The 27205-nt window shown below is 35.7% G+C and overlaps 8 protein-coding genes across 12 annotated transcripts; 5 read left to right on the top strand and 3 right to left on the bottom strand.

Moving 5' to 3' along the window:
- Window positions 1–225: 225 nt before the first annotated feature.
- On the top strand, window positions 226–4572 carry LOC111312887 (lysine-specific histone demethylase 1 homolog 1). The gene is made up of 2 exons (XM_022913591.2): window positions 226–2991; window positions 3816–4572. The coding sequence occupies exons 1-2, from the start codon at window positions 982–984 to the stop codon at window positions 3900–3902; spliced, it is 2097 nt and encodes a 698-aa protein (XP_022769326.1). The 5' UTR covers window positions 226–981; the 3' UTR covers window positions 3903–4572.
- Window positions 4573–4808: 236 nt separating this feature from the next.
- On the top strand, window positions 4809–7553 carry LOC149520632 (uncharacterized). Its single transcript, XM_089749162.1, has 6 exons — window positions 4809–5174; window positions 5795–5933; window positions 5984–6076; window positions 6599–6700; window positions 6769–6785; window positions 6890–7553. Exons 1-6 carry the CDS (start codon window positions 4809–4811, stop codon window positions 7418–7420), a joined length of 1248 nt encoding a protein of 415 aa, XP_089605288.1. The 3' UTR covers window positions 7421–7553.
- LOC149520633 (uncharacterized) lies at window positions 5119–5716 on the top strand. The gene has a single exon (XM_089741246.1). The coding sequence runs from the start codon at window positions 5266–5268 to the stop codon at window positions 5632–5634; it is 369 nt and encodes a 122-aa protein (XP_089597372.1). The 5' UTR covers window positions 5119–5265; the 3' UTR covers window positions 5635–5716.
- Window positions 7554–11829: 4276 nt separating the features above from the next.
- Window positions 11830–13681, bottom strand: LOC111312891 (cytokinin riboside 5'-monophosphate phosphoribohydrolase LOG5-like). 3 transcript variants are annotated; one of them, XM_089741239.1, is made up of 7 exons: window positions 13295–13681; window positions 13097–13186; window positions 12950–12980; window positions 12740–12839; window positions 12572–12642; window positions 12324–12467; window positions 11830–12181 (listed from the first exon to the last, which is right to left on the bottom strand). In XM_089741239.1, the coding sequence occupies exons 1-7, from the start codon at window positions 13321–13323 to the stop codon at window positions 12083–12085; spliced, it is 564 nt and encodes a 187-aa protein (XP_089597365.1). In that variant the 5' UTR covers window positions 13324–13681; the 3' UTR covers window positions 11830–12082. The 3 variants fall into 3 exon arrangements, with proteins under 3 accessions (XP_089597365.1, XP_022769331.1, XP_089597361.1); XM_022913596.2 differs by having other exon boundaries at window positions 13097–13194; window positions 13295–13677; XM_089741235.1 differs by lacking the exon at window positions 12950–12980 and having other exon boundaries at window positions 13295–13676.
- Window positions 13682–15413: 1732 nt separating this feature from the next.
- On the top strand, window positions 15414–16601 carry LOC149520631 (uncharacterized). Its single transcript, XM_089749093.1, has 2 exons — window positions 15414–15860; window positions 15948–16601. The coding sequence occupies exons 1-2, from the start codon at window positions 15414–15416 to the stop codon at window positions 16086–16088; spliced, it is 588 nt and encodes a 195-aa protein (XP_089605219.1). The 3' UTR covers window positions 16089–16601.
- A 287-nt stretch (window positions 16602–16888) lies between these two features.
- LOC111312885 (NADH dehydrogenase [ubiquinone] 1 beta subcomplex subunit 2-like) lies at window positions 16889–18684 on the bottom strand. 3 transcript variants are annotated; one of them, XM_022913589.2, is made up of 4 exons: window positions 18507–18684; window positions 17909–17954; window positions 17750–17812; window positions 16889–17156 (listed from the first exon to the last, which is right to left on the bottom strand). In XM_022913589.2, the coding sequence occupies exons 1-3, from the start codon at window positions 18608–18610 to the stop codon at window positions 17750–17752; spliced, it is 213 nt and encodes a 70-aa protein (XP_022769324.2). In that variant the 5' UTR covers window positions 18611–18684; the 3' UTR covers window positions 16889–17156. The 3 variants fall into 3 exon arrangements, with proteins under 3 accessions (XP_022769324.2, XP_022769323.2, XP_022769322.2); XM_022913588.2 differs by having other exon boundaries at window positions 16889–17122; window positions 18507–18674; XM_022913587.2 differs by having other exon boundaries at window positions 16889–17183; window positions 18507–18673.
- Window positions 18685–21272: 2588 nt separating this feature from the next.
- Window positions 21273–24838, top strand: LOC111311432 (putative CoA ligase CCL5). Its single transcript, XM_022910811.2, has 5 exons — window positions 21273–22594; window positions 23715–23860; window positions 23982–24049; window positions 24233–24335; window positions 24461–24838. Exons 1-5 carry the CDS (start codon window positions 21373–21375, stop codon window positions 24572–24574), a joined length of 1653 nt encoding a protein of 550 aa, XP_022766546.2. The 5' UTR covers window positions 21273–21372; the 3' UTR covers window positions 24575–24838.
- A 773-nt stretch (window positions 24839–25611) lies between these two features.
- On the bottom strand, window positions 25612–26443 carry LOC111311431 (auxin-responsive protein SAUR36-like). The gene has a single exon (XM_022910810.2). It carries the CDS (start codon window positions 26185–26187, stop codon window positions 25813–25815), a length of 375 nt encoding a protein of 124 aa, XP_022766545.1. The 5' UTR covers window positions 26188–26443; the 3' UTR covers window positions 25612–25812.
- Between the last annotated feature and the right edge of the window lie 762 nt (window positions 26444–27205).

Raw genomic sequence — 27205 nt, 5'->3', positions numbered from 1 at the left:
ATGATATTTTTAAATATTTATATTTAAAAAATAATATTTTTATTAATTTTAGGTGGGATCAGATCGGATACAAATTATATAATATCGGGTTCGGATCAGAATCGGGTATAAAAAATAAAAAAATTTTAAGTCGAGTCGAAGGTCGGATTTATTGATGATAAAATCGGATCAGGTTCGGGACGAGCAAAACCCGCTCCGAACCCGACCCGATACCAACCCTACATGAAATAGTGGTTTGTCTTGCTATCTCTTTGAAAACAGTGGATGTCAAATCAATTTGGGTTAGCGTGTGAAACCGTAATCAGGCAACGTGAATTGAGTGGGGTTGATTTTGCGGGTTTTCTTTTGGACTACGATTTTGATTTTGGGAGGTACAAGAGGAGAGTTGGATGAAGCAACGCCATGGACTGTGATGTTGCTGGGGTTGCGTCCAAGTGGTCATCATATTATCCACCCGTTTTAAATATCTTCTTTGTATTTTTTTTTTTTTTTGTCTTCAGAAATAGACACTCGATATATTATAAGCTTCGTTTTTTAGCTGACGAGGTCAAATTGGCAAAGAAAATCCCTTGGAGAAACTTTTACATCGTGCTAAACGAAGAGCCACAAAATCGAAGTAAGGACTTTAAAAGTTGTAATTTTTTGGACCAGAAATAGGCCCAATTAGACAGCTTGATATTCCTGAGTGACTGCTTCTTTTCTTCCTACTAAGATCATTTCGGATGGGCCAACAGACCAACCTATATTAAAGCTGGGTTATCTTTCATCACTCCTGAGAGCAAACCAAAATGTATGGGTTCAGCTGTACTCCCTAATATTGAGCCTTGGCCCAATAACGCAATTTAGACTCGTGTTGAAGAGGTAAAACGATTCCGGACGGCGAGGCGACATTGTTTATTTATTTATTTATTTTTTGATTCAATACACAGCTTTAACGCAAAGCATAATCTTGTGGTAAACCATAAACTTAAAACCCCAAAAATGGATCGTCCCCAGGACACCTCCGAGAACCCTAATGATGTCGTTTCTGCCGACGACTCCTCACCGGAAAACACCAACCCCGAAGACCAAGAAAACCCCAATGCGACACTCGACCCTCCTATTTCGGATTCCCAAGATGAATCCTCCGACCCCGTTCCCGACGAACAACCCCAAAACACTAATTCAAACCCCACCGAGCCTGGTCCACCTGTTCGTAGACGCCGCCGCAGAAAGCGTTTCTTCACTGAACTCATTGCCAACCCATCGTTTTCGAAGAACCGTCGCCCTCGAATATCAGGCCTCGCTAAAGAAATGGACACTGAAGCTTTAATCGCAATCTCCGTCGGTTTCCCTGTTGATTCGCTTACAGAAGAGGAAATCGAAGCCCATGTTGTGTCCAGAATCGGAGGCCAAGAGCAAGCTAACTACATCGTTGTAAGAAACCACATACTCGCTCGTTGGAGATCCAATGTATCTGTCTGGTTGACGCGTGAGCACGCGCTTGAATCAATCCGAGCTGAGCACAAAAACCTAGTGGACGCAGCGTACAATTTTCTTCTTGAACACGGTTACATTAATTTTGGTTTAGCCCCTGCTGTTAAAGAAGCGAAATTGACGTCATTTGATGGTATGGAGAGAGCCAATGTGGTGATTGTGGGTGCTGGTCTCGCTGGTTTGGTTGCGGCGAGACAGTTAGTTTCGATGGGGTTTAAAGTTGTCGTCTTGGAAGGTAGGACGCGCCCTGGGGGGCGCGTGAAGACAAGGAAGGTGAAAGGTGATGGGGTGGTGGCTGCAGCGGATCTTGGTGGGAGCGTTCTCACCGGAATAAACGGGAATCCACTTGGGGTTCTTGCAAGGCAAATGGGATTACCTCTTCATAAGGTGCGAGATATTTGCCCTTTGTATTTGCCAGATGGAAAGGCAGTAGATGCTGATGTTGATTCTAGGGTAGAGGTTTCTTTTAATAAGTTATTAGATAGAGTTTGTAAGCTTAGGCATTCTATGATTGAGGAAGTTAAATCAGTTGATGTTTCATTAGGGACCGCACTAGAAGCCTTTAGGAATGTTTACAAGGTAGCTGAGGATTCACAGGAGAGGATGCTGTTGAATTGGCATCTTGCAAATTTAGAATATGCTAATGCTTCCTTGATGGCTAATTTGTCAATGGCATATTGGGATCAAGATGATCCGTATGAGATGGGTGGTGATCATTGTTTTATACCTGGTGGCAATGAGAGGTTTGTTCGAGCACTTGCTGAGGACCTTCCCATTTTCTATGGGAGGACTGTGCAGAGTATCAGTTACGGCATTGATGGGGTTAGGGTTTATGCCGGTGGACAGGAATTTCGTGGGGATATGGCTCTTTGCACCGTTCCATTAGGAGTTCTCAAGAAGGGATCAATTGAATTTGTTCCTGAGCTTCCGCAAAGAAAGAGGGATGCTATTCAGAGACTAGGATATGGGTTGCTGAATAAGGTTGCAATGTTGTTTCCATACAATTTTTGGGGTGGAGAGATTGATACTTTTGGCCATCTGACAGAAGATTCGAGCATGAGAGGCGAGTTCTTTTTGTTTTATAGCTATTCTGCTGTGTCAGGAGGACCACTTCTTGTTGCTCTTGTTGCAGGGGATGCAGCAATTAAGTTTGAAACGATATCTCCTGTTGAGTCTGTGAAAAGGGTATTAAACATATTGCGAGGGATTTTTCATCCAAAGGGGATTGTTGTTCCTGATCCTGTTCAAGCTGTTTGTACCCGGTGGGGGAAAGATTGCTTTACGTATGGATCCTACTCTTATGTTGCTATTGGTTCATCAGGGGATGATTATGATATTCTTGCTGAGAGCGTTGGAGATGGCAGAGTTTTCTTTGCAGGTGAGGCAACTAACAAGCAGTATCCTGCGACAATGCATGGAGCTTTTCTAAGTGGCATGAGGGAGGCTGCTAACGTACTTAGAGTTGCCAGGAGGAGGTCATTGACTCTGACTGACAAAGTTAATAATGATACCGATGTAAGTGATAGTTTGATTAAATTATTTGAGAAACCTGACCTGTCATTTGGGAGCTTCTCAGCTTTGTTTGATCCCAATTCAAATGATCTTGGATCTCATGCATTAATAAGGGTCAAATTCCATGGGGAAAAATTAGACTCGAGTTCCTTGTGTCTTTACGGTTTGATAACAAAGAAGCAAACCATTCAGTTAAGTGAACTGATTGGAGATGGGGACAGGATGAATTTGTTACATCGCAACTTTGGGGTGAAGTTGGTTGGTAGGAAAGGATTATCAAATATTGGGGAGTCTCTTATCTCGCGCATCAAAGCAGCTAAATTCAACCTAAATATAGGTGACGAGGGCTAATGCTGGGTTGCCTTACTAGCCTTTCAAGCAATAGGAAGATGCTATTGACTCGTACACCCGCCTCACGTTTGACTTACATTTCTTTTAATACTTGATTGATTGTAATACTTTGTATTGGTAATAACTAATAACTAACTCCAACTATTCGCATGATATATTCAATTGCCTGGTAATTTATTGTTTAATTCCTACGATGAAACGCTGGACTTCAAATTGTAGCTTATCCTGATTTTTCAAACCTTTCACATCAATGTGCAGCTATTATTGTTGTTGCGTAGTTATTTATTTTATAAATTCTTGTTTGTTTCCAGTATTATAGGAGAAAACTGTGATTCTAATTTCTTTTACGTGCCTGGGATATTGAAAACTGGGTGTATTTCATTTTCTCTTGCTTTTGGAATGTCCTTTAGACCCAGAATATGAACCGCAGATGATTGAAAAGCATTCATCCTGATTCAGTGTTCTCTTACTTACAGGAGAACTTTCTTGCTCTTGTACGCGGGGGGATCATTCAAGTTAAGACATTTAATAACGCCAAAGAAATGCTTATGTGTCATCTCTGATCTGCCGGAATCAACCACACGAAGTAATTAGTCAGATTATTTTCTTGGCAGAATTAAGTGGGGACTGGCTGCATTAACTAGATAAGTAAACTGACCAATTTAGAATGCAAGAGTTATTATACTATTCTGCAAGTGTCACTCAGGTGAAGGACCAGAATAGTTAATGCTTGAAACTATTTAATGAGTGTTGGCTTTGGAAAGATTAATTTGATTTGCAAATGAATGGTACTACTCGTTCGAGATGATTTATTTAGATTCCACTTGCAGCTAGAGACGTAGCAACCAGAGAGTTATGTATATGTTAGCCACATGATCAATTCGAACATGATGCGCAAGAGCAACGAGAATCTGTCCTGGTTTAGTCTGTCCGGCAGACATGGTTACAGTTAACGGAGTATTTTATATTTCTCCTGTACAGTTGAAAACTTTATCCCAGGGTCATGCCAATGCTAATGGAGCAACAAGCAATTCCCTCAACAACCTACATTATCTAAGTTAATCATTTGGGGTTTTTTTTTCAGTGCATTTAAGGTTCATGAATATTAAAGCAAAAGGATAGCGTGAAGTTCTATGTATTTCACACGATTCATTGGATCCAAATTCAGAATCATAATGCATAATTCTAATGGTCGCCTCCTGTCTTGCAGCCATGGAGCCGTTTACTCGTGTATGTCAGTTTTATATTCTGTAATGAATTTATAACTTTATTAAATTCTGTAATCGAGGAAGTTCTAGAGCTGTCTGGGAACTCACGACTTGACAGCGAATGCAAGCTTGGAAGGATAGAGATTAACTGTCATCTCTTTCTTTATATACAATAAGATCAAATTGCCCAGTTTCCAGCAGTTCTCCAAGGAGCTATTATAATTCACGTCTGTAACATTACTCCCCTTGCTAAAGGAAAAAATGGATGCCTCAACTGGTCATGTTCGTTCAAGCAGTTTGCCCTCCAATACTCATCCTCTAGTTGAAAGTGTAGAGGAGCAGTTAACCAGATTGAAGGCATCACAAGAAACATCCTCCTCGATAAGCCACAGATTGGGAGATCTAAAAGAATTGTACCATCGTGTTGATGATTTGATTCATTTACCGCTTACCCAACAAGCTCTTTGCCCTGAACAGCTAGAGGACGTGTTGGATGGATCTCTTAGACTGTTGGATGTGTGTGGCACTAGAGATGTATTGTCTCGGATGAGGAAGAGTGTGCAGGTACTTGAATCATCCCTCGTGGCTTGGCAAGTGAAGTCAGACCTTTTATCACCAGGAAAGAAATGAAAAAAAAAAAATCAGTCAGTGTTTCAAAAGTCTGAACGGAATGAATCGGAAATGTAAATTAAATGATCACTAGAACAAAGATCGTGAAATGGTGGCTGTGTTAAGCATGCTAAGAGAAGCTGAGGAAATTAGTCTTGCAGTGTTTGATGCCCTCTTATCTTTTGTTTCTCTTCCGAAGCCAAGATCAAAGCCCAGCGGCTGGTCAATTGTTCCAAAAGTACTGCATTCAAAACGCGCATCAATTGAAGAAGTGGAAGCAAGCGAAGCCGAGAAACTAGATGCTGAGTTGATTTTCCTGACATCAGGCAAAGACATCAAACTTGTTCAAGTGCAAAAAGTATCGAAGGGGCTCGAGGCATTTCAATCTACCATCAAGGAAACAGAGGAGGAATTGGAGTGTATCTTTAGACGATTACTGAAAACCAGAGTTTCGCTTCTCAACGTTCTAAACTACTAATGATGTCCAATCCAAGACAATTTTGCTCTCAATTGTACAAATATTCAATATATTGGAAATTTATCTCCAATTGCTTCTCTTCTCTTCTCTTCTCTTCTTTTTCCATGTATTTATATTTTCACGATAACATCATCTAACTGCTTTGGCCCTTCTTTAACAGTTAGCTAGTTATTTCGCAGAAGAATACGTCTATCACAATCAGGCAGTGATAACCAGGTGCACAGCCATCACATTTAAGATTTCTTCAGTTATTAATTCTCATACAATGGCTAAAAATCTATCTGCCAAAGATGACCATGGTTTTTGAAATTTTATGGTCTGGTTAGAAATCTATTCAATGATCTCCCAGCAACTGATAAGTTCATTTTTCATCAACATCATGCGCACGGACTGCATTCAGTTCAAATCCCTGAACAAGCTGCAAAGATTCCATGTGTGACAGGTCATTAATGCATGGAGATCTGTGCAATCTACGTGATTAGATTACGATGGTTGTTTAATGTCTGGGAGCCATGGTAGCATGCCACTCGTGCATTTCAATATTCTATTTCTTAACCAATACATTTCATGGTGTTGCTCTTTCTCAAATCCAAACATGATGAGTAATTTCAGGAACTGTCAACTCAGCAGACTGCAAGAAGATTCCAAGTTTTAAAGGAGAATGCGACTCTTTGTTGTTTTCTTGCTAGACATTTTTGGTGTAGCAGAGTTTGGATTCAACATTAATTGCTCTCAGAACCAAATTTTACGCTTCTAGAAGAGAAGAAGTCCACTGGACCTCTTAAAGCTACTTTCTATGTTCATTTCTATCAGCTTGCCCTCTAGATATCATTCTGTTACGGCGAGTTGTTAAGTAAAATTGGGTAGATGAATTGACCCTAAGCCCGAATGAAGATCCTGGCTATATGGAATTGATTTGAAGGCTGTCAAGAAAAAGAAAAAAAAATATTCCACTTGTTTGCAGATGCTAAACCATCATATCTAAATTGGCGCAATTTCCTGTCAAATATTTTACACGTTTGCTATATTATAATGTGGCTTGTACATCTTAATGTCTCGGAGACAGGTTAGCAGATTGATGCAAACAATTATATCCTAATTTTCTCTTAATAATATGCTACAATGATGAAACAGCAGTTGACAACATGCAGGCAATGCCACATCAAGGCCAACTGAACGTTTAAATGATTGGATACCTTCTGTCTCCCTTCACCATATATAAAAGCTGACTAGTAGGAATGTCCTGATTATCTAACCCCGAATTATGCATCTTAGCAATAAGTTCTCAGCTAAGAAAATAAGAAAAAAAATGGATGCTCCAATTACAACAATGAAAGCTAATTTCCATGCTCGTTCCAACAGCTTGCCATCCAAATCCCACCCTCTTGTAGCCAACGTTGAGGATCAGTTACGCTGGTTGAGAGCCTCAGAAGCAACATCTTCTTCTCCATCAAGTCTATGGAAGAACTTGGCTGCTCTAAAGGAGAAGTATGAATGTGCTAATAACCACTTTCAGTTGCGACTCACCCAAAAAGCTTTCTCCAATGAACGGCAAGATAAATATGTAGAGGACATGTTGGATGGATCTCTCAAGTTGTTGGACATATGTAGCTCTTCAACGGATGCTCTTTCTCAGATCGAAGGTTGCGTTCAAGATCTGGAATCATCCCTCCGCAGAAGGAAGGGTTGTGAATCCAGTCTAGCAAATGAAATTAGAAAGTACTTCATCTCAAGAAAAAAAGTGAATAAATTGTTTTCAAGTGCTTTGGCAACATCAAGAAGATGAAAAAAGGCAATGCGGCAATCCCGGATAATGACCATGACGTTGAAGCCTTGGTTAGCACGCTAAAAGAAGTTGAGGCAGTTAGTCTCGCAGTGTTCGAGTCCCTGCAGTCATTTGTTTCCTCCCAAAAATCAAAGTCAACTGGTTGGTCCTTGGTCTCAAAATTGATCCAATCCAAGCGTGTATCTTGTGAGATTGAGGATAAAGAAGATAAAATAGATGATGCTTTAGAAGCTTTTATCAAGAACAAGTCAAGCAAAAGCATTGATGGCCCCCAAGTACAGAAGGCCCTGAAGAATTTGGAGGCCTGCGAATCAACTATTCAGAAACTTGAAGAGGGATTGGAGTGTGCCTTTAGGTGTTTGATTAAAACTAGAGTGTCCCTTCTCAACATTGTCAACCATTAACCAGTGCTGTGGGTCGTTTTTTTATCTAGTCATATCCAATGACATCCCCATTTCTACAAGGGGCTTGTCTACAAATTGCTGTATATTTCTATGTAAATTGAATGAGTTATGTACATTATCAAGCCAAAGAAGAAATCTTTTGCCCAAAGTCTCATCATCTTCTTCCTGCTTTTTCTTTTGGTCTTTCTGTATTTCCTTTTTTCCTGAACATTACTGACAAGACATGGACATTTGGAATTAAACGCTTATTGATCTGACCAGCTTAATTGATTATAATTTATTTGAAATTCAATAAGACTAAAAGAAAAAACTAAATGATTTAAGTTAGACTACGAAGTGAGAATGCATCATTTTATGCTTTGTGTAGTAATTAGTAATTAGAAGTAAAGAAGAAAGCAGTTTCCAAGTGTCTCAGAAACTTGAAGAATATCAGGAAAGCTTCATCACAAAGGCAGAAATCTAGCGGCTGTTATTTGGCGGAAGCTAAGCAAACAAGCGCTGAGCAATTGCAGACTTCGCTGAAACAGTGGAAGCATTAGAATTGAGGATCCATGGCCTTGAAAATGTATTAGAGAGAATGTTCAGCCAGTAGCAATCCTATTGTCTTTGTAATAATACACAACTAGATCATTCCCAGTTTTTCAGAGGAACTGGCTGCCATCTGATTTTTCCACTGTATCCTGAAAATTATTCAACATTATGGGCATATGATTTGTCATACAAATTTAAGCTATAATTTTCCTTTAATTGATCTCGTATCTTCTCTCTTAAACCTATAAAAAGCTTTATATCAATCTCATTTACTGATGAAAATAAATAATAAACCTTTTTCATCCTTCAAAACGACCATGCAAAAAAGGTGAAATAGAATATCAGCTTTAGCTGTTGGCCAGAAACTACACTTTGCCTACTTAAGCATGATTGAGGCAAATAGCAGCTAACTGGAGTTTGATTACGGTACAGAGTTAGATTTTTCCTCTTAGCCAAATTTAGTTTATAAGTAATAGTCTAATACATTGGATACTTCAGACAATTATCATGACTGTATCTAGTTTTGCAACTTCCATAGGTCCAACCTATACCATGGTCGTCAATTTCCACTGATCAAAATTAATTCTAACACTACGTTTGAATAAATATTAATAAAAAAAAAGATATATGTAATTCTTGTTTGAATAATTAAAATTAATAAAAAAAATAAATTTTAGCAATCATTGTTTGGATAAAGAGCGAAAAAAAATATTCATTATAATTATTTTTTTCAATTATAATCTTTTATTACTTATGATTTTAGAGCATTCCTAGATTATAATATATTTGTTATCTTATATAATCTCACAATTTTTACTATATAAATGATTTTTAATCAAGTGAAATAAGAAAATATTTTATAAATATGTATTGATAAATTTTGAACTAATTTGATATCTCATAAATCCAAAAAATATATTTATTTATATCCAACTATTTATCAAAATCAAATCATCAAAAAATTATAAAAAATTTGTATATTAAAAGATACATATAAAATTTACTTAAAAAAAGAGATGATTTTGAAAAAATTACAGGATGATTGTGATCTATTTAAATTTTTTATTAAATTTTTAATATTAATAAAAAGATAGACATAATAATTTTTTTATAAAATTTTTTTTTTAGAATTTTCCTTTCGGTAACTTTTTCTCTAAATTGAATTGAAGTATTAAAAAAATTAAATTTACAAAAAAAACTAAAAATTATTTGACTTCTACATTGTTTTTTTTTTAAATTAAATATTTATCCAAATAAAAATTTAATTTTTTATTTTTTTTACTTTATTTTATTTTCTTTCCTCTCCCATCAATCCAAACATACCGTTAAAGCATGAAACTAATGACTTCACAATGAATACCATTTACCTATGGTGTAACTCTAAAGTCTAACCTTTAAATCGCGGTCTGTTTCAGAGTTTTCAATGGAGCCTGCAACCGGAGAAAGGGGAGGTCAAAATCATAATATGGTAGATGGAGCTTTATAACTGAGGAAGAGATAAGAAAGAAATTTTTACTTTTTAAAGTTACAATTAATCATTAATTAATGACAGATATTTTTTTAGGAAAAAAAAAACATTCTTTTAATGTGCACGGGCTTGAATATCCCCGTTGCCCATCGTTGAAATACTGAAAAAGTTGTTAACAATGACACATCACCTAAACAAATGGAAATCCAGTGGTTATATTGTGGAGTTCTCTTATGATCCATCTTGAGATTGAAAAGTGACAACACCAGAAACTATTGTCAGAAGAGCTTGAAGCATTTCGTCAAATACATGAGAAAGGCGCGGAAAAGTGGAATTGGATGCCAGCGTTGCCTTATCTTTCCTTTCTTTGCCCTCTTTAGTCCGAGTGGGGTTACAAACGAGATAAATGGCTGCGGAGTTTAGCAGAACATCGCTTACCTCACTGCACACGTCTTTAGTTTTGTAGGGGCCCAAGCAAGCCCCAAAACAACTAGTAGCAACTCGGCTGGACCCAATTGACAGTGACTACCAGAAGGACCACTGGCTCATTAAGCAAGCCCAACAACTTTGCGTAACTCTCTAAGTCCCAAGTCCACTAGCCTCCACAGCCACAGCCAACCGTGTAATGCAAGGATCATGTTGATGGAAAAATTGGGTTTGGTTATTTTCAGCTTTGATGTCTGATGGGGACATATTCTTGTAACATTCCCTTGTCTCAACTCCTTTCGCATTTTTCCCATTCATTCTTACTCCAAAGTAAAGACCTTTTGTATCTGGAGTTCCCTGGTGCATGCACTCCAGGCAGTCTAATAAATGTTGATGAGTCAAGCTTATCAGGTGGGGATACATTCGTGAGCCCATTAAATATGGACTCTCCAATCTCCATGGTTAGCTGGATCCTCCAACGCATCCGACGAGACATTCCCCTGCAAACTAAAAATCTCTGTTGTAACCGTAACGTGTGGACCTCTACGCTATTGAAAGGGGTAAAATTAACATATTTATTTTAAATGTCAAAGTTCAGAAGATAGAGGCAACGGATAACCAAGGAGGAATCAGCATGATGCTGATAAAGACAGATCAAAACAGCTGACACGGAAAAGTTTACGCGTACAAGAATAGGACTGGCGAGGTGGATTGCAGGGTTAGATAGGCCACAGTTCGGATAAGGAATGGGTGAAGTGGCACTCAACACCAAATATCACTGATGCCATCACTGACGGAGAACTGAATTGCAGATGTCAATATCTCTAATGCCCAAAGCTCTTGCCTTACCCTGTTACTACTCACTGTACCAGTACCTAACTTGTTATTTAGCCTTTGATTTAGAATCTTTTTGTTCTTTTTTCTTTTGGTTGTGTCAGCCATGATGATTTAGCTATTTTCAAAATCAAGATAAAAGCAAGAGAAATTTCAAAATAGTATACTCAATTGAAGGCCATAGAAATTCAGAAAGAAATAGTGCAATTGGAAATTGGAAAATCGGAAATTGTAGCCCTCGAGGTGCCCATTCGTGGCTTGTTAAGCCGCCATGATTTAGTTGGCTATTTTCCAGCCACTATAATTCCCTGCCAGTATTCCCTCTCTTCCATCAAATTAATGATATCTGTCTTAACGGGGAAATCAGAAAGTAGAATAAAAATTTAAGAAAATACATAATGAATTATATGGCTTTGCCCAAGCTTTCGCCTACCACTACAGCTAGACTGGAAGTACTACAGTGTATAGACCATCCTCTTTCCAAGTTGCTGTTCAGTATTCACTGTAATGAGCGGAAAATTTCTTTTGGGTCCATCACTTTTAAAGGACTGAACATGAAAATAATAAAAAAAAAATTTAAAAAGCTTTGAGAATACTTCATAATTGAATCGCCAGGAGGAGTGTAAGAGAAGAGGTATCTGCACAGCAGAACAGAAACGGCATGCATTGGAAAAAGAATAAAAAGGCTGCCTTTTTTTTTTTTTCCATCATGTTCTTTTCATTGCAAGTTTTAAAGAGTAAGCATATAACGAAGAAAATACAACTTACCACTTGCCATTTTCAGCCAACACAAGGAGTTAACAACCACCTAACAAATTTGCTTAATTTCTTAATTTTTTTTCCATACAATGGATTTTTCTCCTTTCTATCCTAGAGTAATACAGTGCATACAAATTTTGAAAGGAGAAACCCTAGAGCTAGCTAGTTGCTTACTTACATTTTCTGATAAGAAAAAACACAAAAGCAAAATAAATAAATAAATAAATGGGAGAGATCTGATTAACGAGCAATTTCAGTTTGCAAAGATGAATTGAGCTCCAATTGTTCAGCCTCCCACCTTGCCTTAGCAACAACTCCATCATGCATTGGCACGTATTCCTATTCAAAACAAAACACTATCCCTAAGTTTTCGGAGCAGATACATACAATAATTCAACAAATAAATAAACAATACTTACTACAAAAATGCACCAAGAATTGACCCTGTGATATATACTACTATGAAAGGTTAAAAGCCTACCTCAAGTTTCTGAACAAGTTCTCTGGCAGTTGGAGCTGAGACAATGATACTACGTTGGGATGGTTTAATGAAGCCATCATCCACGGCTTTGTCAAAGAAGGTGAGCAGATAATTGTAGTAGCCATCCACATTAATCAAGCCAACCTGTTTTCATGATATATATGAAACAAAAGAGTTAAAAAGTTTGTATAGTTTTAGAAACCAGTTTCATGCCAGTAGATTCATGATTAGACATGATATGACTTTACAGGCTTGTCGTGGATTCCAAGCTGGGCCCATGTTATGACTTCTAATAACTCTTCAAGGGTTCCAAATCCACCTGATTAATTGAGAACAAACAATAAATTACTTCGGCAAGAGCATAATAATTAATTAGATTATTGATCTTAAGAGAAAAATTAAGACTTGAGAGAGACCTGGTAAGGCGATAAAACAGTCAGAATGGCGGGCCATCTCAGCTTTCCTATGGTGCATGTCCGCAACAAGTTTGACCTCCCCTACTGTTTCCCCTGTTATCTGTTTAACGAAAACAAAAGCATATTTATGCATCATGGTTTAGTGACGTAACCAAAAGGAGACTTTAGATTAAGAAAGAAGAAAACCAAACAGGAAAAGATTGTAGAGACCTCTGTGCTCATCAGAGTTTTGGGGATAATTCTGGGGATAAATGAAAGAAAATCAAGAAACAGAATTTATAGAATATAGTAACACGAAACGAATTCAGTAAGTGAAGATGAAAATCAGTTTCCAACCAAGAATATGTGTATTTGTACCCTAAAACATGTCCTCCACCTCGATGGACTTCCTGAGAAACCAAACCCATTAAACCGACACTTCCTCCTCCATAAACAAGATCCAACCTCCTGGAGACCTTGAGACAAAGAAATTAAAACCAAGGAAGGAGCTTAAATAAAAGTTGTCACAGCAAGGCAAACAAAATGAAAGAAGGCATTGGAGAACAGAATATATACCAGTTCTTTGCCCAGCTCAAGGGCAGCATCACGATAACAGTTTCGCTTGCCGGAGCTGCTTCCACAAAAGACACAAACCCTTTTGAACCTGCCGGAATCCACTGCTTTATTCTCCTGCATATCACTCTTTTCTATCCTTTTTTACTGCTCTGTCTATTTGATTGATTTAACCTAAAGCTAAAGGCTAAAGGGTATTTCCAAAGATTCTTGACGCAAAAGAACGACGCAATGCCAAAAGAGGAACATAAAACCGCACCATTTATAGGATCTCCCAACTTGTAGTATATATCATATTATTACGCGTGGAATCTTGTTGTGCCACGTGGGCTCAAAACTTCGAAATTTTTGCTTTACCAAATTCGCCGACATGATTCCTTTTCCTTCCGCGGCCCGCTCTTTGATGCTCTAATCCACTGGCTTCACTCCCCGTTGCACAACATTTTCGTTTACTATTCACCTAATACATTGAGACGGAGAGGCGAAAGCAACGCTTGGATCTGCGAGCCAACTGGTATTAATAAATGGGCCCAAAGGGTCCATAGGTGTGAGTAAACTTGGGAATGATAAGTGGCCTCGATGAGGGACGGTGGCTGGCAAATTGGAGGCCCATTTGTTATCTTCAAATTTGACCTTAGGCTGTTTTCTAATGCTCGTGAGGCCTCTGTTTCAAGTTTCAAGCGCCAACTAGTTCCGTACTACGACCCCACAATATTATCATACGTGCAAAAGATAAGATACGCTTGGTTCTCCGTGCGCATCTTTACAACCGACAAATAGGCTATCATTTTTTTATTCTTTTCTATTCGTCAAATAAAACATAAAATTATTTCTAAAAAATAAAATAAAAATATTTTCTCAAACCAATGGCATTCATCAAAAGAAATTTGGTTTCTTTATGAACGAAAATTATCTTACCTTGCCGACTAATATGAATAAGAATTCCAAAAACTTCCAAAGCGTGGAACCACAAGCAATAATTTTTATTTGAAAAAGTAGCGCAGTTGCCATTTTCTTCACCGAAAAAAGGTTTCTTCAGTGAACCCTGGGGTTGGACCTACCATTCCATTTTCTTCAACAGCTTCTAGTTCACTTGGGCTCCACCCTAAAAACCAACGCATTCAGACTTAAGGAATATTAATTCCAGCAATTGTTAATTCCTGTTTTCCATGGCTAGCCACCGATTTGTCCAAAGGGTCGAAAGGACAGAAAAATGTATCAGTAAGTGTATATTCTTGTCCCCCGATTTTAATTTTAAGAATTTAACTGCAAAGTGTGTCCTTGTGTGTATAATTTGTCAACATTTTTCTTTTTTTATTCTTTTCCAAATAAGTCACACCTCATATATTTAAATAATTTATGAGTATATATTTCTATCCTTAATAATATAAAATTGTATGTATTATATGTTATACGTTTTTAGTATTTTTGTTTATTCTATTTATAAATTGTGGGCATGCTAATTCTAATTAGATTAAAAATTTTCAAAACCTAACCTAAATTGAACTCGTTTTGTGAATCATTGGAATAATACTTCAAATTCTAGGAGAGCTGCTCTTCTCTTTTTTTTTTTTTTAGTAGCTATTATAAGATAGGCTTGAGTTAACCCCTGAACAACAATCAGCAAAGCATAATGGTAACCAAGCTACAGAGTTTATTTGAGTTTTTATCGTTGCCATTGCAAAGTCATTTTAATGCATGGCAGCAGCAATTGAAATACGTATAATTGCCGTATATCACGTTTTAGATTTTCCTTTCTGGCATATAAATTCAATTTCATGTTCCCCCAATCTGGAAAATATGGTTAACAAACCATGTATATATATATATATATATATATATGGTCCCAATTATTTCTTTCCACTAAATTATTACATTAATGTCTTGAGTAGAGTATCTATACATATGAAGGAACCTTCACAAAATTTTCTTGGAATTTCCTCACCGAGAGTGTGAATCTTAATATCAGATTTTATGTTGTGTTCAGAGAAAACATTACCATGCACAGTTAGGAAAAATAAAGAGTAACATATATATAAAGTCTAGCTTGTCTCTGCCTTGTAAGAATTGAACACAAGCTGGCATCCTGCCTTCGTGCATGCATTCTTTTCTGTACCAGTCGATGTCACCAGCATCCAACATCATTATCTTGACAACATCCAAGTGCCTTCTGTTTCTCTATCTCACGCGGATGGTTCCTTCAAACATATTTGGTCCCTTAGCTGTTATCAATTGTCCCAGGTCCGTACTCAGAAGGATACTTCATAGCTCTTTTCCTCGAGATCTGAGATCTGATTTTGGATATAACTTATCCTTTATAGAATCAAATATAAAGCGACGGTCAAGACTTTATATTCGAACCAAAATTGCAGTTTACAACCGATACGCAAAGAAGCTTAAAAAAGAGATCCTGAAGTGTTTGCACTCACTAAAAGGGATGAGAAACAAGTCTATCACTTCTGGCATATCACCCACCGACGACAATCTTTCGATGGTTGTCGATGTGCAAAGAGAAGTGAGAGTGACACCTATTTATGTGTTGGAGTCACTACGTACTGTCCCTCATTGCTAGGCCCTGGTTGGAGAGAAAATCAGCTAAAGCGTCTTTTGCCTCGAAGTTCATGCGATCGAATGGCCACAGCTTTTATGATATAAGAATGAAATGGCACTTCAAAGTGCAAATAAAATATTGGAGGCGGTGGAAATAACGATTGAGGATCTTGAAGCTAAACCAGAGTGCATGTTGAGACGCTTGATCCAGACTAGAGTTCTAGTTCTGAACATACTAACAAACTAATTGAGACACTATATCTATAACTATTCTTTTCCTGTGGCAACTCATGATTGGCAACCATTGTTTTTACAGTTTGCTCATTGATTAGTTGTTATGCTAAAGCTTGGTAGATAACCAGAGTTGGTAATTGAATAACCAAATGTTAATTGTATTCTGTGATTCTTTTCAAATTTCAATAAGATAGTGCAGTCCTAATTGCAATTTCAATCTCTCTCTCTCTCCTTTTTTTTTTTTTTTTTATAGTTTGATTACCTCTTTAACATCAGTACCATGTTAATTGGAACTCTAAACTAAAAATAAATAAATAAATAACTAGCTAAGCTTAAATTTATATCAAGATCCCACTTCCAAGAAGTTAATCGATATGGGTCGATTTATCATAATATTATCATGTTAATATTCAAAATCCATTTTTAATCCAATTTATATCTAACTATTGAACATTTAGGTTATAATACATACTGTTGAATATCACCAAAATATTTCTGTTCGGTATCCCATCAAACAGAAAGGTTTAAGTGGACAAGGCAGCCAGCTTTGCATTTTGAGCTGGACCAAGTCAAGCGTTTAAGTGCTGTCTGTAAGTTCATTCTAGGTGACGAATAACAACAGAGTATTTGAACAACAATAACCATAATTGAAAAACCATTGTCCCAGCAAATAACAGGCTTTCTATGTGAGTACATCAATCACAGTCAGACCTACATACTTAGACATAATGCCAGCATTTACTTTTAAGACGGATCCATCGCAGTTGACTGGTAATTACGTAGAATAAGGCACACTAATTTACTAGGATAGACTAATATCAAAAATACTTCAACTGAGCTTTAATTTACCTTCAGCTGAAAAATCAGAAAAATCCATGCTTACAAAGAAAAAAAAAAAAAAAACAATGTTGAAAGTGAGTCTCATTTTTCATCTCATTATGCTTACAATCCCTTTTCACAATCACTTTATTGGAACAGAAGAAATTAACAGAAGACATCCAAAACAGTATCTGCACCAGCAACAAGAGTCGGATATTCTTCTTCAGGCTGCAGCCCAAAACAGTGCCAGTAATCACCGAAACTGAATACAAGTTTCTCTCATTTCATGCTGCATTATACAATACTAATATAAATACTACCTAAACAAGAGCTTAAGCAACTCCACCAAACTATACGCAAATCTTAACTAGAGACAAATGCATAAAAAAGGGGCAAAAGATATGACATTAACCAGCAAATCGAAGTAACATTAAAATCCTAAGACCTCCTGATTAAATGATGGAATAGGCAAATATAAAATTACAGAATAACTAAATATCTAACAATGCCTATGCAAGTCCTCAGTTTATCTCTTCTCTATTCTTGTTTTAGTGATGATCCTTATGCATACATATGCAAATGACATCAATTACATGACCTGTATAACAGATCATAATGCCTTAAAGTTACATACAATTAACGCACAAAATATTTAGTCATATATCTTAATGTAACGACCTATTGGAGTTTCAGACTAAACTCTTATTACAGAAAAAGAAAATTAAGTTTTCCAGCACCAAGAATAAATGACTGCCCTTCTGCCTGTTCTCAATTAAACTCTCATAAAATGCATAATTATACAAAAAGGAAACTAAACAAGTCAATTTAAGAAATCACATAAAAAGAAAAAGGTACCTAGTGCTTGTCTCCACGGCCATGAGAATGGTCATCATGGCCCTCCCAAGGATGACGCCAACCCTAATAGAGACATGATAAAAATCAGCCTAAGAATGAAAGTAAGTTATTACAAATAAGGGCTGATTATGAAGAAAGCTGAAAAGAGGCACTTCTTACCAATACTACAGGACCATCTTGTTTAGCCCTGTATAAGACCCAAAACCTGAAATACCAGAGTTCAAGAAACTTCAGAAAATCCACCAGCATTGCAAAATCATCTCTATTAATGTTTGCAAGAAACTTCTCTAGTTATTATCCATCAATCAGAAGGATAATATATAAATGATATATTCGAAGCAAAATCAGAAATAACAATATACATGAATGAAAAAATTTCCAGCCTAATCAGGCAAACAAGTGAAACCTAGGACATAAAACCCTATGAGAATCAAAAGTAATTTCAACCAAATTCAAGCCTTTACCATACTATTTTTCAGCTAAAACCCCCAGTTCTCTAGAAATAAACTCGCCACTTTCAACGCATTTCCACGACTTCTTCTCAGCTGTCCTAATTGAAATTGCACCCAATTCCCCCAACGATTTAGCTCAACAGCATCATTCAATTAAACTAAATCTAATAAAGCAAAGAAGGTTGATCGGGATCATAGTTAGCGTGCCTTATATAATTAGGTAATTGTAAATGGAAGATTGATGTAAAACATAAGAAATCAAGACTCAGATTTTCAAAGTAAAGAAAGAAAAGAAAAAAGACTACCACATGACGGCGCACAACCCCTTGCCGGTGACGACATGCCATCTCTTTGGGTGATGCAAAGTTACACCCTTGTAAGTTGTGCTCCCTCCATGGCCTGCTCCCATCTCTCTCTCTCTCTGTAACCAATCCCTAAGTCAATGGTCCAAAATATTTTGAAGCTGAAATTCTGGCTCGACTGATTACTTCATTGCCGGTTGCTTTCATTCCCGACCGTTAGATGCCAATTTGATCAACGACCACAATTAAAGGCCCCATTATAGTATGTGCTGGACTTGATCCTGAAGTCGTTTTTGATAGTGGGCTTTTGGGACCTTACTTTCAAAGGGTTGGGCTAAGCAAAACTATTGAAACCCAAGCCCAAAAAAAAGATAATTTCTTCCCTTGTTTTTTGTAAAATTTAACAAAAAATCAAACTAAAAATTTGTGCAATTTGGGCAGCTGATAGATTCTGACTATTTAAAATAAAACTCGGTCACATGAAATGGATATGAAATATATATATATATATGAAAATTATTTGATTAAAATTTTTAATAACAATTATTTGTGAATTTAATAAAATAAATTTTTTTATATTTTTATATTAATATGAATTATAAAATATAAGTTTCATATAAAATATAATATAAATATAAAAATTTTGTAAAACAAATCACCGTGTCAGTGCAATTTGACACACTCACTTCAAAGTTCTAACCTTTGATTGAAGAGTGTGGTGAGTTAAGAGACCAAGCAATCGTAACAGGAGAACCGGTATGGGAAATATTTTTATATTGGTTGCTTATTCAATCTGTTGACAACAACTTAAAAATTTAAAATAATTGTGATTACTAGTATCTTTTTTTTTATTTTATCAATATTTTGCACCTCTGTAAAGAGTTATATTGTAAGAAATTTTAATATATTTTGGAATATTGCTTGAATGATCATTTACATATTAAGTAGCTAAACCTACCTTTAATATTCTGAATTGAATGTTTAATAAAGAATAATTATTATAATTTCTTTTATTTGATTTTTAATATCTTATTATTTAAATAATTAAAGTTTGAGTTATCCTAGTTAAATAATTTTTATATATATATAGAAAATTAATCTAATATATATATATTATATAATAATATACATACACAAGTTTATCACATGAGCGTTTACGTTGACAATTTTTTTAAATGACACAAAATATAATTTAAAAAAAATATATTTTTTAATTACAAATTAAATAATTTTAAATTTATTTAAATATCAAAATTATTCAAATTATAATTAAAAATTAAATCAATTTAGAGATATATTTTCTAAAATTAAAAATATAAAATATGAATTTTATTTTTTAATAAATAATTTTAGTTGTTTATCAAATAATTTTTTTAAAAAAATTATTTAATTATCAAAATCTTTCAAATATATTTAAAAATTACAAAGATTAAATTTATCTAAATCTTTAAACAATTTTTTTATCTTGATTTTAAAATTTATTTTTTAAAAATTTACGTATGACATTAAAAATTCAATTAACTTTATATAAGATTTTGAAGATTCAAAAAATTTTTATTTTAAATTTTTAAATAATGAGACCATTAAAATGATTATATTCATTTGAACTTTAATTATCAAATTTATATTTGAAATAAATGTAAAAATTTAATATTATCTTTATCATTTATTATATCCATTTTAAATTTTAAAAATATCTATTTAATCATAATTGCCATTAAAAAATTTTCTTCAAATTTAAGACTACAAATATAGTGTATTATACATCAATTTTTTTATTTTTTTCAATAACTTTTTTTCAAAGTAAATTCTATTACTATTGTAATTTTTTTTCAAGATATATTTTATTTTTATTATAATTTCATTCTTATGAAAAATAATTTTTTTTTCAATTTATTTTTTCTTTTTCACATATTTTCTAATATTTTTCATATTTTGCATAATAATTTAGTCAAGATTATTAAAGTAAAAGTATGTTAATAATTTATTATTATTTAATAATATATATTTTTATTTTTTAAAGAAAAACATAATTTATTTTTATTTGATATAATCTTATAAGTGTATAAATATAATTTTAAAAAAATCCAAATGAAAGACATAATTTTTTTGTTATTTCTAGAATTTTTATTTTTTAATAATAAATCAATATGTATAAATTTTATATATACTATAAATTTTAAATATTTGAATATAGTTTTTAAAAAACTAATATATATAATTTAAAAAATTAATTTTTATATATACATATATATATTTATATTAAATAAATAAAATTATTTCATTCATAACACGAATTATAATCTAACCTTTTCAATAAAATATAAGTAGGAGTCTATCGTATCCTACGGGTGGGTTACCTCTCAAAATATAAAACTCTATGGACCTGAATGGGCCCAACCGTGGGTTTCTTTTTTAATTACTACTACTAGTAAATTAATGCCAATAATAATTTAATAATTGTACATATAATTTATTCATGAATTAATAATGCTTACATATAATAATTATTTGGTTGAGTGATGTTAATGATGAAAATTCAATTTTAGAAACTTCAAATATCAGCAGAGACAAAATTATATAACCATCTTTGCGTCAGCAAAAGTCTTTTGGAAAAATAATAGAGATTTGAAATTGCAAAAGAATGCCTGGGTTGCTTAATTTGATCCCATCGATGTCTGTAACCATGGCACGAAATGCACCTACCAAAAGTCTCCACTCTATTGCTAATGAGTCTTCAAATGCTCCCACGCCTCTGCAGCCTGTGATCAACTGGCTGTTTGCAGTAAATTATTAGCAACACAAGTGAATTGTACGTTTATAAGACAGGCAAATCAAGGTCTATCAAAGTAAAGAAATTACTCGAACTATGGCTCAAATTAGCAACTTAAGAATCGATCCAAGAAGTGGTTTTTGCTCCTCCAATTCTACATTCTACAGCAAACGCACCCCCTTTCCACTTCCATCTAACCACTGCCTTGATATCACAACATTTATCTCCTCTTACCCCCACCATGGCAAAACCGCCTTCATCGACGCCAATACTGGACGCCATCTCTCCTTTTCCGAACTATGGAAAGCCGTTGACTACGTTGCTACGTGTCTATCCGACTTGGGAATCCAGAAAGGCCACGTCGTTCTCATCATCGCACCAAACTCCATCTTCTTCCCCATTGTTTGCCTCGCTGTGATGTCTCTTGGCGCTATTATAACCACCAGCAATCCCCTCAACACACCCCGTGAAATCGCGCTACAAATGGTTGATTCAAAGCCCGTCCTCGTCTTCACCACCAGTCAAGTCGTCCCAAAACTTGCTAGATCATCTGTTCGCATCGTACTTCTCGACGAACAGGTGATCAATACCAGGAGCGAAGCCAAAATTGTTACAACTATTGATCAAATGATAAAGAAGGAGCCAACTGGTAGCCGAATCAGGGACCGAGTATACCAGGACGACGCAGCTAGTTTACTTTATTCGTCAGGCACAACAGGTACCAGCAAGGGAGTTGTATCGTCTCATAGAAACCTCATGGTCCTAATGCAATTATTTTCAATCTTGGTCAATCCAGACGAAGGAGAGCAAACAGATATCTGCACCGTTCCCATGTACCACATCTACGGCTTCGGAGCTTTTGCCATAGGGAAACTGACGACAGGATCAACGGTAGTGATTTTATCAAAGTTCGACATGAACGAAATGCTGGCGGCGGTTGAGAAGTATCGTGTCACTCGCCTGCCCCTCGTGCCATCTATACTTCTGGCATTGGTGAAGGGAGCCGATCAGATACAAAGGAAGTATGACTTGAGTTCGCTGCAATCGGTTGTGTGTGGTGGGGCTCCACTGAGCAAGGCAGTCGTCAACGGATTTTTAAAGAAGTTTCCTACAGTGCATGTTCGTCAGGGGTACGCGTTAACCGAGACAACAGGGTTTGGCGCGTCAATTAATTCGCTAGAGGAGAGTAGGAAGTGTGGCGCAGTAGGATTACTTTCACCTAGCTTGGAGGCCAAAATTGTGGACCCTGTCACAGGTGTGGCCGTGAAGGTTAATCAGACGGGTGAGCTTTGGCTTAGGGGTCCCTCGATTATGAAAGGTAATATATTTGTTTTTCTTCTGTAGATGAAGTAATCAGTCATTTCGTTTGTTGGTTTGTGTTCCCATAATAATTTGGTTGTTCGTGGTGGAAGATAAACATATCTTATTTTTCAAGCATGTCCTTTTTCTTCTGAAGTGACCTTTGTACAGACAGCTTGGAGCGTGTAGGCTATCAAAATCGCATCGCCCGAAATCTAACTTGACAATGCCATCGCTATTGGTGTGACCTTTACATTACAATTATTATATTATATGCTAGAGTATTAAAATGTGTAAATAGTAGTATTGTTCAACTAATCGCATTTTTTAACTGAAATATTATATTTTGGCCTTTTTAGATATTGTTTGAGCTAGATATATGTAGTGGACCCTAAAACTACATTAGTCATTTGAAAAATGGTTCACTTGGTATTTTAAAATAATGATGATTTTTTACTCATGCAAAGTCCATTTTGTATTTGAGTAATTTAAAAGCAACTTGATTAAAAAGGACACGGTTGTTATTGGCCCAAAAAAAAAAAAAGACTTAGTTGCCAAATCCTTTTCATTCTTTTCCCTTTTTTCTTTTTTGTTCGGACTAGCTTGTCACATCCAAAAATGTGATGAATTCAAATTTGCTAGAAAAGTAGTATTTAGTTGAAATAGTGATGAGTGGAATCAGGAATGGTTTCCTAATTTCATTCCCATATTAGGGATTGTGAGGGTAATTAAGTACTAAATGTTAGGCTTACGATATTGGATTGTGTTCCGAAATCCTAACAGCCAATCACCATATAATCAGATAATCAAGTGAATACTTAAATAGCTGTACTGCCTAGCTAGTTATAACTATGGCGCATGCTTGGGACCAGCAGGTTGGCAAATGGAAATTCTGAAGTAGGTTTTAGTTTTGGGTTATTGAGTTATGTTACATTTTACCAATTTCTCAAATAATTTCAAATCGGATAAAAAAGTTGAAACGTTATCAAACAAGCCTAACCCTTGCAGCCTGTAAAGTCATAGCAGCAATAAGTTTGTCTAACGCTCTAGCCTGATTCATTTTAGTGTGTTTTTAATTTTCATTTTTAGTTAATGTGTTTTATCCTCTTATTGATTCTTCGTGTCCTGCTATGGTATAGGTTATCACAATAATGTAGAAGCTACAGCATCAACTCTTGATTCAGATGGATGGTTAAAGACTGGAGATCTTTGCTACATCGATGATAATGGCTTCGTTTTTGTTGTTGATAGGTTGAAGGAGCTGATTAAATATAAAGGATATCAGGTGGATAAAGCATCTGAGTTGTGGATAGTTAATTTGATGATATTTTTGACAGTTTGCTCCACTTTCTATAGAAATCACAACTTAATTAGAGGCTTTAATGGCTTTGTTTGCATTGTTGTAGGTGCCTCCTGCAGAACTGGAAGCGTTGCTACTTTCTCACCCAGAGATTTTTGATGTTGCTGTCATACCGTAAGTTTCGATCTTCAATGATTTATATGGAGCTAGCTTGGAACTTCCTTTCTCATATATGATGCACAAATTTTCCGTTCTTGATAGAAAAGTATGTTTCACAAGAAAGCAGCATGGATCTGAAACACCTGTTTCTTTGATCTGATTTCTTTTGAGACTGTGATTTTGATATCTTATGATCAGGTTTCCTGATTATGAGGTTGGGCAGTATCCCATGGCGTATGTGGTTAGAAAAACTGGAAGCAATATATCGGAGACTGCAGTCATGGATTTTGTAGCAAGACAAGTAAGCAATTACAATTTTGTAGTATTAGCCAAATATTGGGAATGGCTTTCATGAATTAACTATAAGATTCATCAGAACAAGGTCATTTCATGTGAGAGTTAAAAATTTTGCTGTAATTAACACAGGTAGCACCGTACAAGAGAATCCGCAAAGTGGCATTTATAAATTCAATACCCAAGAATCCATCAGGCAAGATTCTTAGAAGGGATCTCATCAAGCTTGCAACCTCCAAAATTTGAGTGATTTGGACTTGAGATGGAACATAATTTGGAAGGTAGTGATATAGCTCAAATTTGAAAAATGTATGTTCAAAGCTAAGTTTCACTCTACGTTGAAACTTCTTTGCTTTTTTCTCGTCATTGGAATCTTCTGAACAGGAATCATGAATTTTCTGTTTGATATAAATTTTAAGCGTGACAATGCTTCATGAAGAAAGCCAGTTAATAAAGCAAGAAAAATGAAATTGAGCATCGTATCCTTATTTATTTCTAGCAGATTGAATTCTATTCTTTCATAGTTGTCACTGTCCTGGAACTGATTTCAGGCCCCTCTTGATACTCTATATGACTGAAGGTGAAACCTTTGTGCTGCATAGTTGAGTCCAGTCATTTATAATCGTTGCAAACACGAATACTAGCACCAAAAAGAAAAAATCCACCGCTGAAATTGAGGAAAAAGAAGTTCCTGATATAATCCAATCAACATAGGGCAAAGATCTTATCCAAATTTGGGCCTGAAAATGCCGATACGCTTTAGCTTGTTATTTTGATTGTGGACATTTACGATCCTTTGCCTAGTACAGATGGTTTGGGCCAAAAGTAACTACAATCTCACAATTTGGGCCAAAGAGTGCACTACACAAAATATGGTATTTTTCCCAAGAAAAAAGTCCTGTTGTTTTTGTTTATTTGGGAGCGTCGGGATAGTCTTGCCATTAGGATTTAGGAATATAATATAATATAATATAATATATATATATATATATATGTGTGTGTAATTAGTATCCCAAAATGTGATGATAACAGGCTGTGAATGTGAATTTACCTAAAAGCAAATGATAAATGGGTGGAAGTTACCTCTTGCATGCTGTTGCAATATCAATTAGAATGAATGATGTTCATGACAATCAATATCCTTCTATTCTCTCTCTCTCTCTCTCGTTTTGGGAGTGGGGTTGGAGGTGAAGAGATCAGGGTCCCATTTTGTTGTAGATTTTATGATTTTTAAACTCTGGCGTTGCAAGTCGAAATTTAGCAGCTAAAGCCGATAAGTAGTGAGCTATGATTGTAAATTGACTATGGAGTTTAATTATTTTAAGTGAATTTATTGCTAGATAATCAATACCCTGTATCTGCTCTTAACTAGAAATACGAAAAAGATGGGGAACTGAGAAGAAAAAAAGGGTCCTAAACTCATCCAATATGTACAAAGTGTCCTCAGCCAACAAATATGTTAAAGCCTTCAGATTTGTTGTATCTCATGAGACCATAGTTTGGCGCTCACCATGGCCATGAGCATAGAAGAGAGGAAGGAAAGAAGATAATGAAGCTCCTTGACAAGTAGTCATGGACGCTAAAGCTTTGTTTACATTCTCAGAAGGATTCTTCCTTAGCAGAGAAAGAATGTAGTCCATCAATTCTTCCTCACATGGAACTTGCAATGGCCCATGATTTGCTGTGCCAAACTCCTCCTCTGCCATCTCCAACAGCACCCTGAAGATAGGATGATTCAAATAGCATAGGGGCACGACGAACCTTTTTCCTTCCTTGGTGTAGACTGCAAAATGACCCTTCTTCCTCTTCCTCCATCTTTCTACGATCTCACTAAGCTTCATGGACGAACCCTTCAACATTTTCTAACTGCTTTTTTCGATTTTTTTTTTCTGTTGTTTTGGTAGCTTTTGGAGTTCTGATAGATAAGTTAAAAGAGTTTTATAGATTGGACAATTCACATTGATGGGCTTCGGTCTGATTTTTAAAGGCAGTTGGAACTTGTAAGTAGCTAAAAGGTAAGGTGATAAGAGTGACGATTGGCAATGTGTGGAGGGAATGGACTACCTTGTGACTAATGATGTCTGGCGTAAAACTTTCTATTTGTTAAAAATAATAAATTAAGAAAACCAAGCTTGTGCTTTAATTGATACAAAGTCGTCTAGTTCTGTCTGGACTCTGGAACATATCTGTGGCCTCAGGAGACTCGTAGATGTTTACAAAGGATGAGAGGAAAAAAAAATTTTATAGACATTCAACAAATCTCTAGTGGTTAAAGGCAGAAAAACCTGTAAAATGTATATACACCAAAGATCTTTTTCAGTTTAATTGTGGAAATCGGGCCTGAGACATGTGAGTTCTATTAATTAAGATATTGAGAGTTTATATGTGCGATGTTTTAAGTACTGTTGAGGCCTAAGAGCTCAGACCTTATACTTTTGCTTGTACAGTCAATTTCCTGTTAACTTTTGAATCTGTTTTGACCCAAAAAAAGGCAAGCGAACTCGTTTATTGGCTGTCCCAATTGTCTCTGAAACACGATCCGTCTGTGATTTTCAACGTCTATACTATTGAACTGAGAAAGTGCTGGATTGGTAGTTCTGTGTTTTAAATATTTTGAATGTCTGTATCTTTAATCAGCTAAAAATTTAGAAGCTTAACTCTCTCTCTCTCTCTCTCTACCATCAATGTACTATATCCACATGTATTGGATTATAGTTTACTAGGGTTCAATTAAAAGATGGAGCATCTTCCGAATCCTATATCCTTAAATTGTGTCGCAATAAATTTCACGCTTGGAGGACACGTTCATGTGTTATCAGGTTCTGGCAGTTTTGCACTCTGAATCTGTGATTGCAGAAGTTAAACAAAACAAACCCA

Source organism: Durio zibethinus, chromosome 1 (genome assembly GCF_047325235.1).
Source record: "Durio zibethinus cultivar Kanyao isolate XHJ-2024 chromosome 1, ASM4732523v1, whole genome shotgun sequence".
NCBI classification, from domain to species: domain Eukaryota; kingdom Viridiplantae; phylum Streptophyta; class Magnoliopsida; order Malvales; family Malvaceae; genus Durio; species Durio zibethinus.
The sequence above is the reverse complement of the archived record's forward strand: the minus strand, read 5'-3'. Positions and strand labels throughout refer to the sequence as shown.

Coding starts and splice junctions, on each gene's coding strand:
- LOC111312887 (XM_022913591.2), top strand. CDS start 982: ATGGATCGTCCCCAGGACACCTCCGAGAACCCTAATGATGTCGTTTCT. Junction 2,992..3,815: donor AAGTTAATAATGATACCGAT/GTAAGTGATAGT, acceptor TCTTACTTACAG/GAGAACTTTCTTGCTCTTGT.
- LOC111311432 (XM_022910811.2), top strand. CDS start 21,373: ATGGCTCAAATTAGCAACTTAAGAATCGATCCAAGAAGTGGTTTTTGC. Junction 23,861..23,981: donor TTAAATATAAAGGATATCAG/GTGGATAAAGCA, acceptor GCATTGTTGTAG/GTGCCTCCTGCAGAACTGGA. Junction 24,336..24,460: donor TGGATTTTGTAGCAAGACAA/GTAAGCAATTAC, acceptor TAATTAACACAG/GTAGCACCGTACAAGAGAAT.
- LOC111312891 (XM_022913596.2), bottom strand. CDS start 13,414: ATGCAGGAGAATAAAGCAGTGGATTCCGGCAGGTTCAAAAGGGTTTGT. Junction 12,981..13,096: donor GGTGGAGGACATGTTTTAGG/GTACAAATACAC, acceptor ATTTATCCCCAG/AATTATCCCCAAAACTCTGA. Junction 12,840..12,949: donor AAACTCTGATGAGCACAGAG/GTCTCTACAATC, acceptor TTCGTTAAACAG/ATAACAGGGGAAACAGTAGG.
- LOC111311431 (XM_022910810.2), bottom strand. CDS start 26,187: ATGTTGAAGGGTTCGTCCATGAAGCTTAGTGAGATCGTAGAAAGATGG.
- LOC149520631 (XM_089749093.1), top strand. CDS start 15,414: ATGTCACCAGCATCCAACATCATTATCTTGACAACATCCAAGTGCCTT. Junction 15,861..15,947: donor TACGTACTGTCCCTCATTGC/TAGGCCCTGGTT, acceptor TTATGATATAAG/AATGAAATGGCACTTCAAAG.
- LOC149520632 (XM_089749162.1), top strand. CDS start 4,809: ATGGATGCCTCAACTGGTCATGTTCGTTCAAGCAGTTTGCCCTCCAAT. Junction 5,175..5,794: donor TTTTATCACCAGGAAAGAAA/TGAAAAAAAAAA, acceptor CTTCTTTAACAG/TTAGCTAGTTATTTCGCAGA. Junction 5,934..5,983: donor ATCTGCCAAAGATGACCATG/GTTTTTGAAATT, acceptor ATGATCTCCCAG/CAACTGATAAGTTCATTTTT.
- LOC111312885 (XM_022913589.2), bottom strand. CDS start 18,610: ATGGGAGCAGGCCATGGAGGGAGCACAACTTACAAGGGTGTAACTTTG. Junction 17,955..18,506: donor GGGTTGTGCGCCGTCATGTG/GTAGTCTTTTTT, acceptor CTGGTATTTCAG/GTTTTGGGTCTTATACAGGG. Junction 17,813..17,908: donor AAGATGGTCCTGTAGTATTG/GTAAGAAGTGCC, acceptor TGTCTCTATTAG/GGTTGGCGTCATCCTTGGGA.
- LOC149520633 (XM_089741246.1), top strand. CDS start 5,266: ATGGTGGCTGTGTTAAGCATGCTAAGAGAAGCTGAGGAAATTAGTCTT.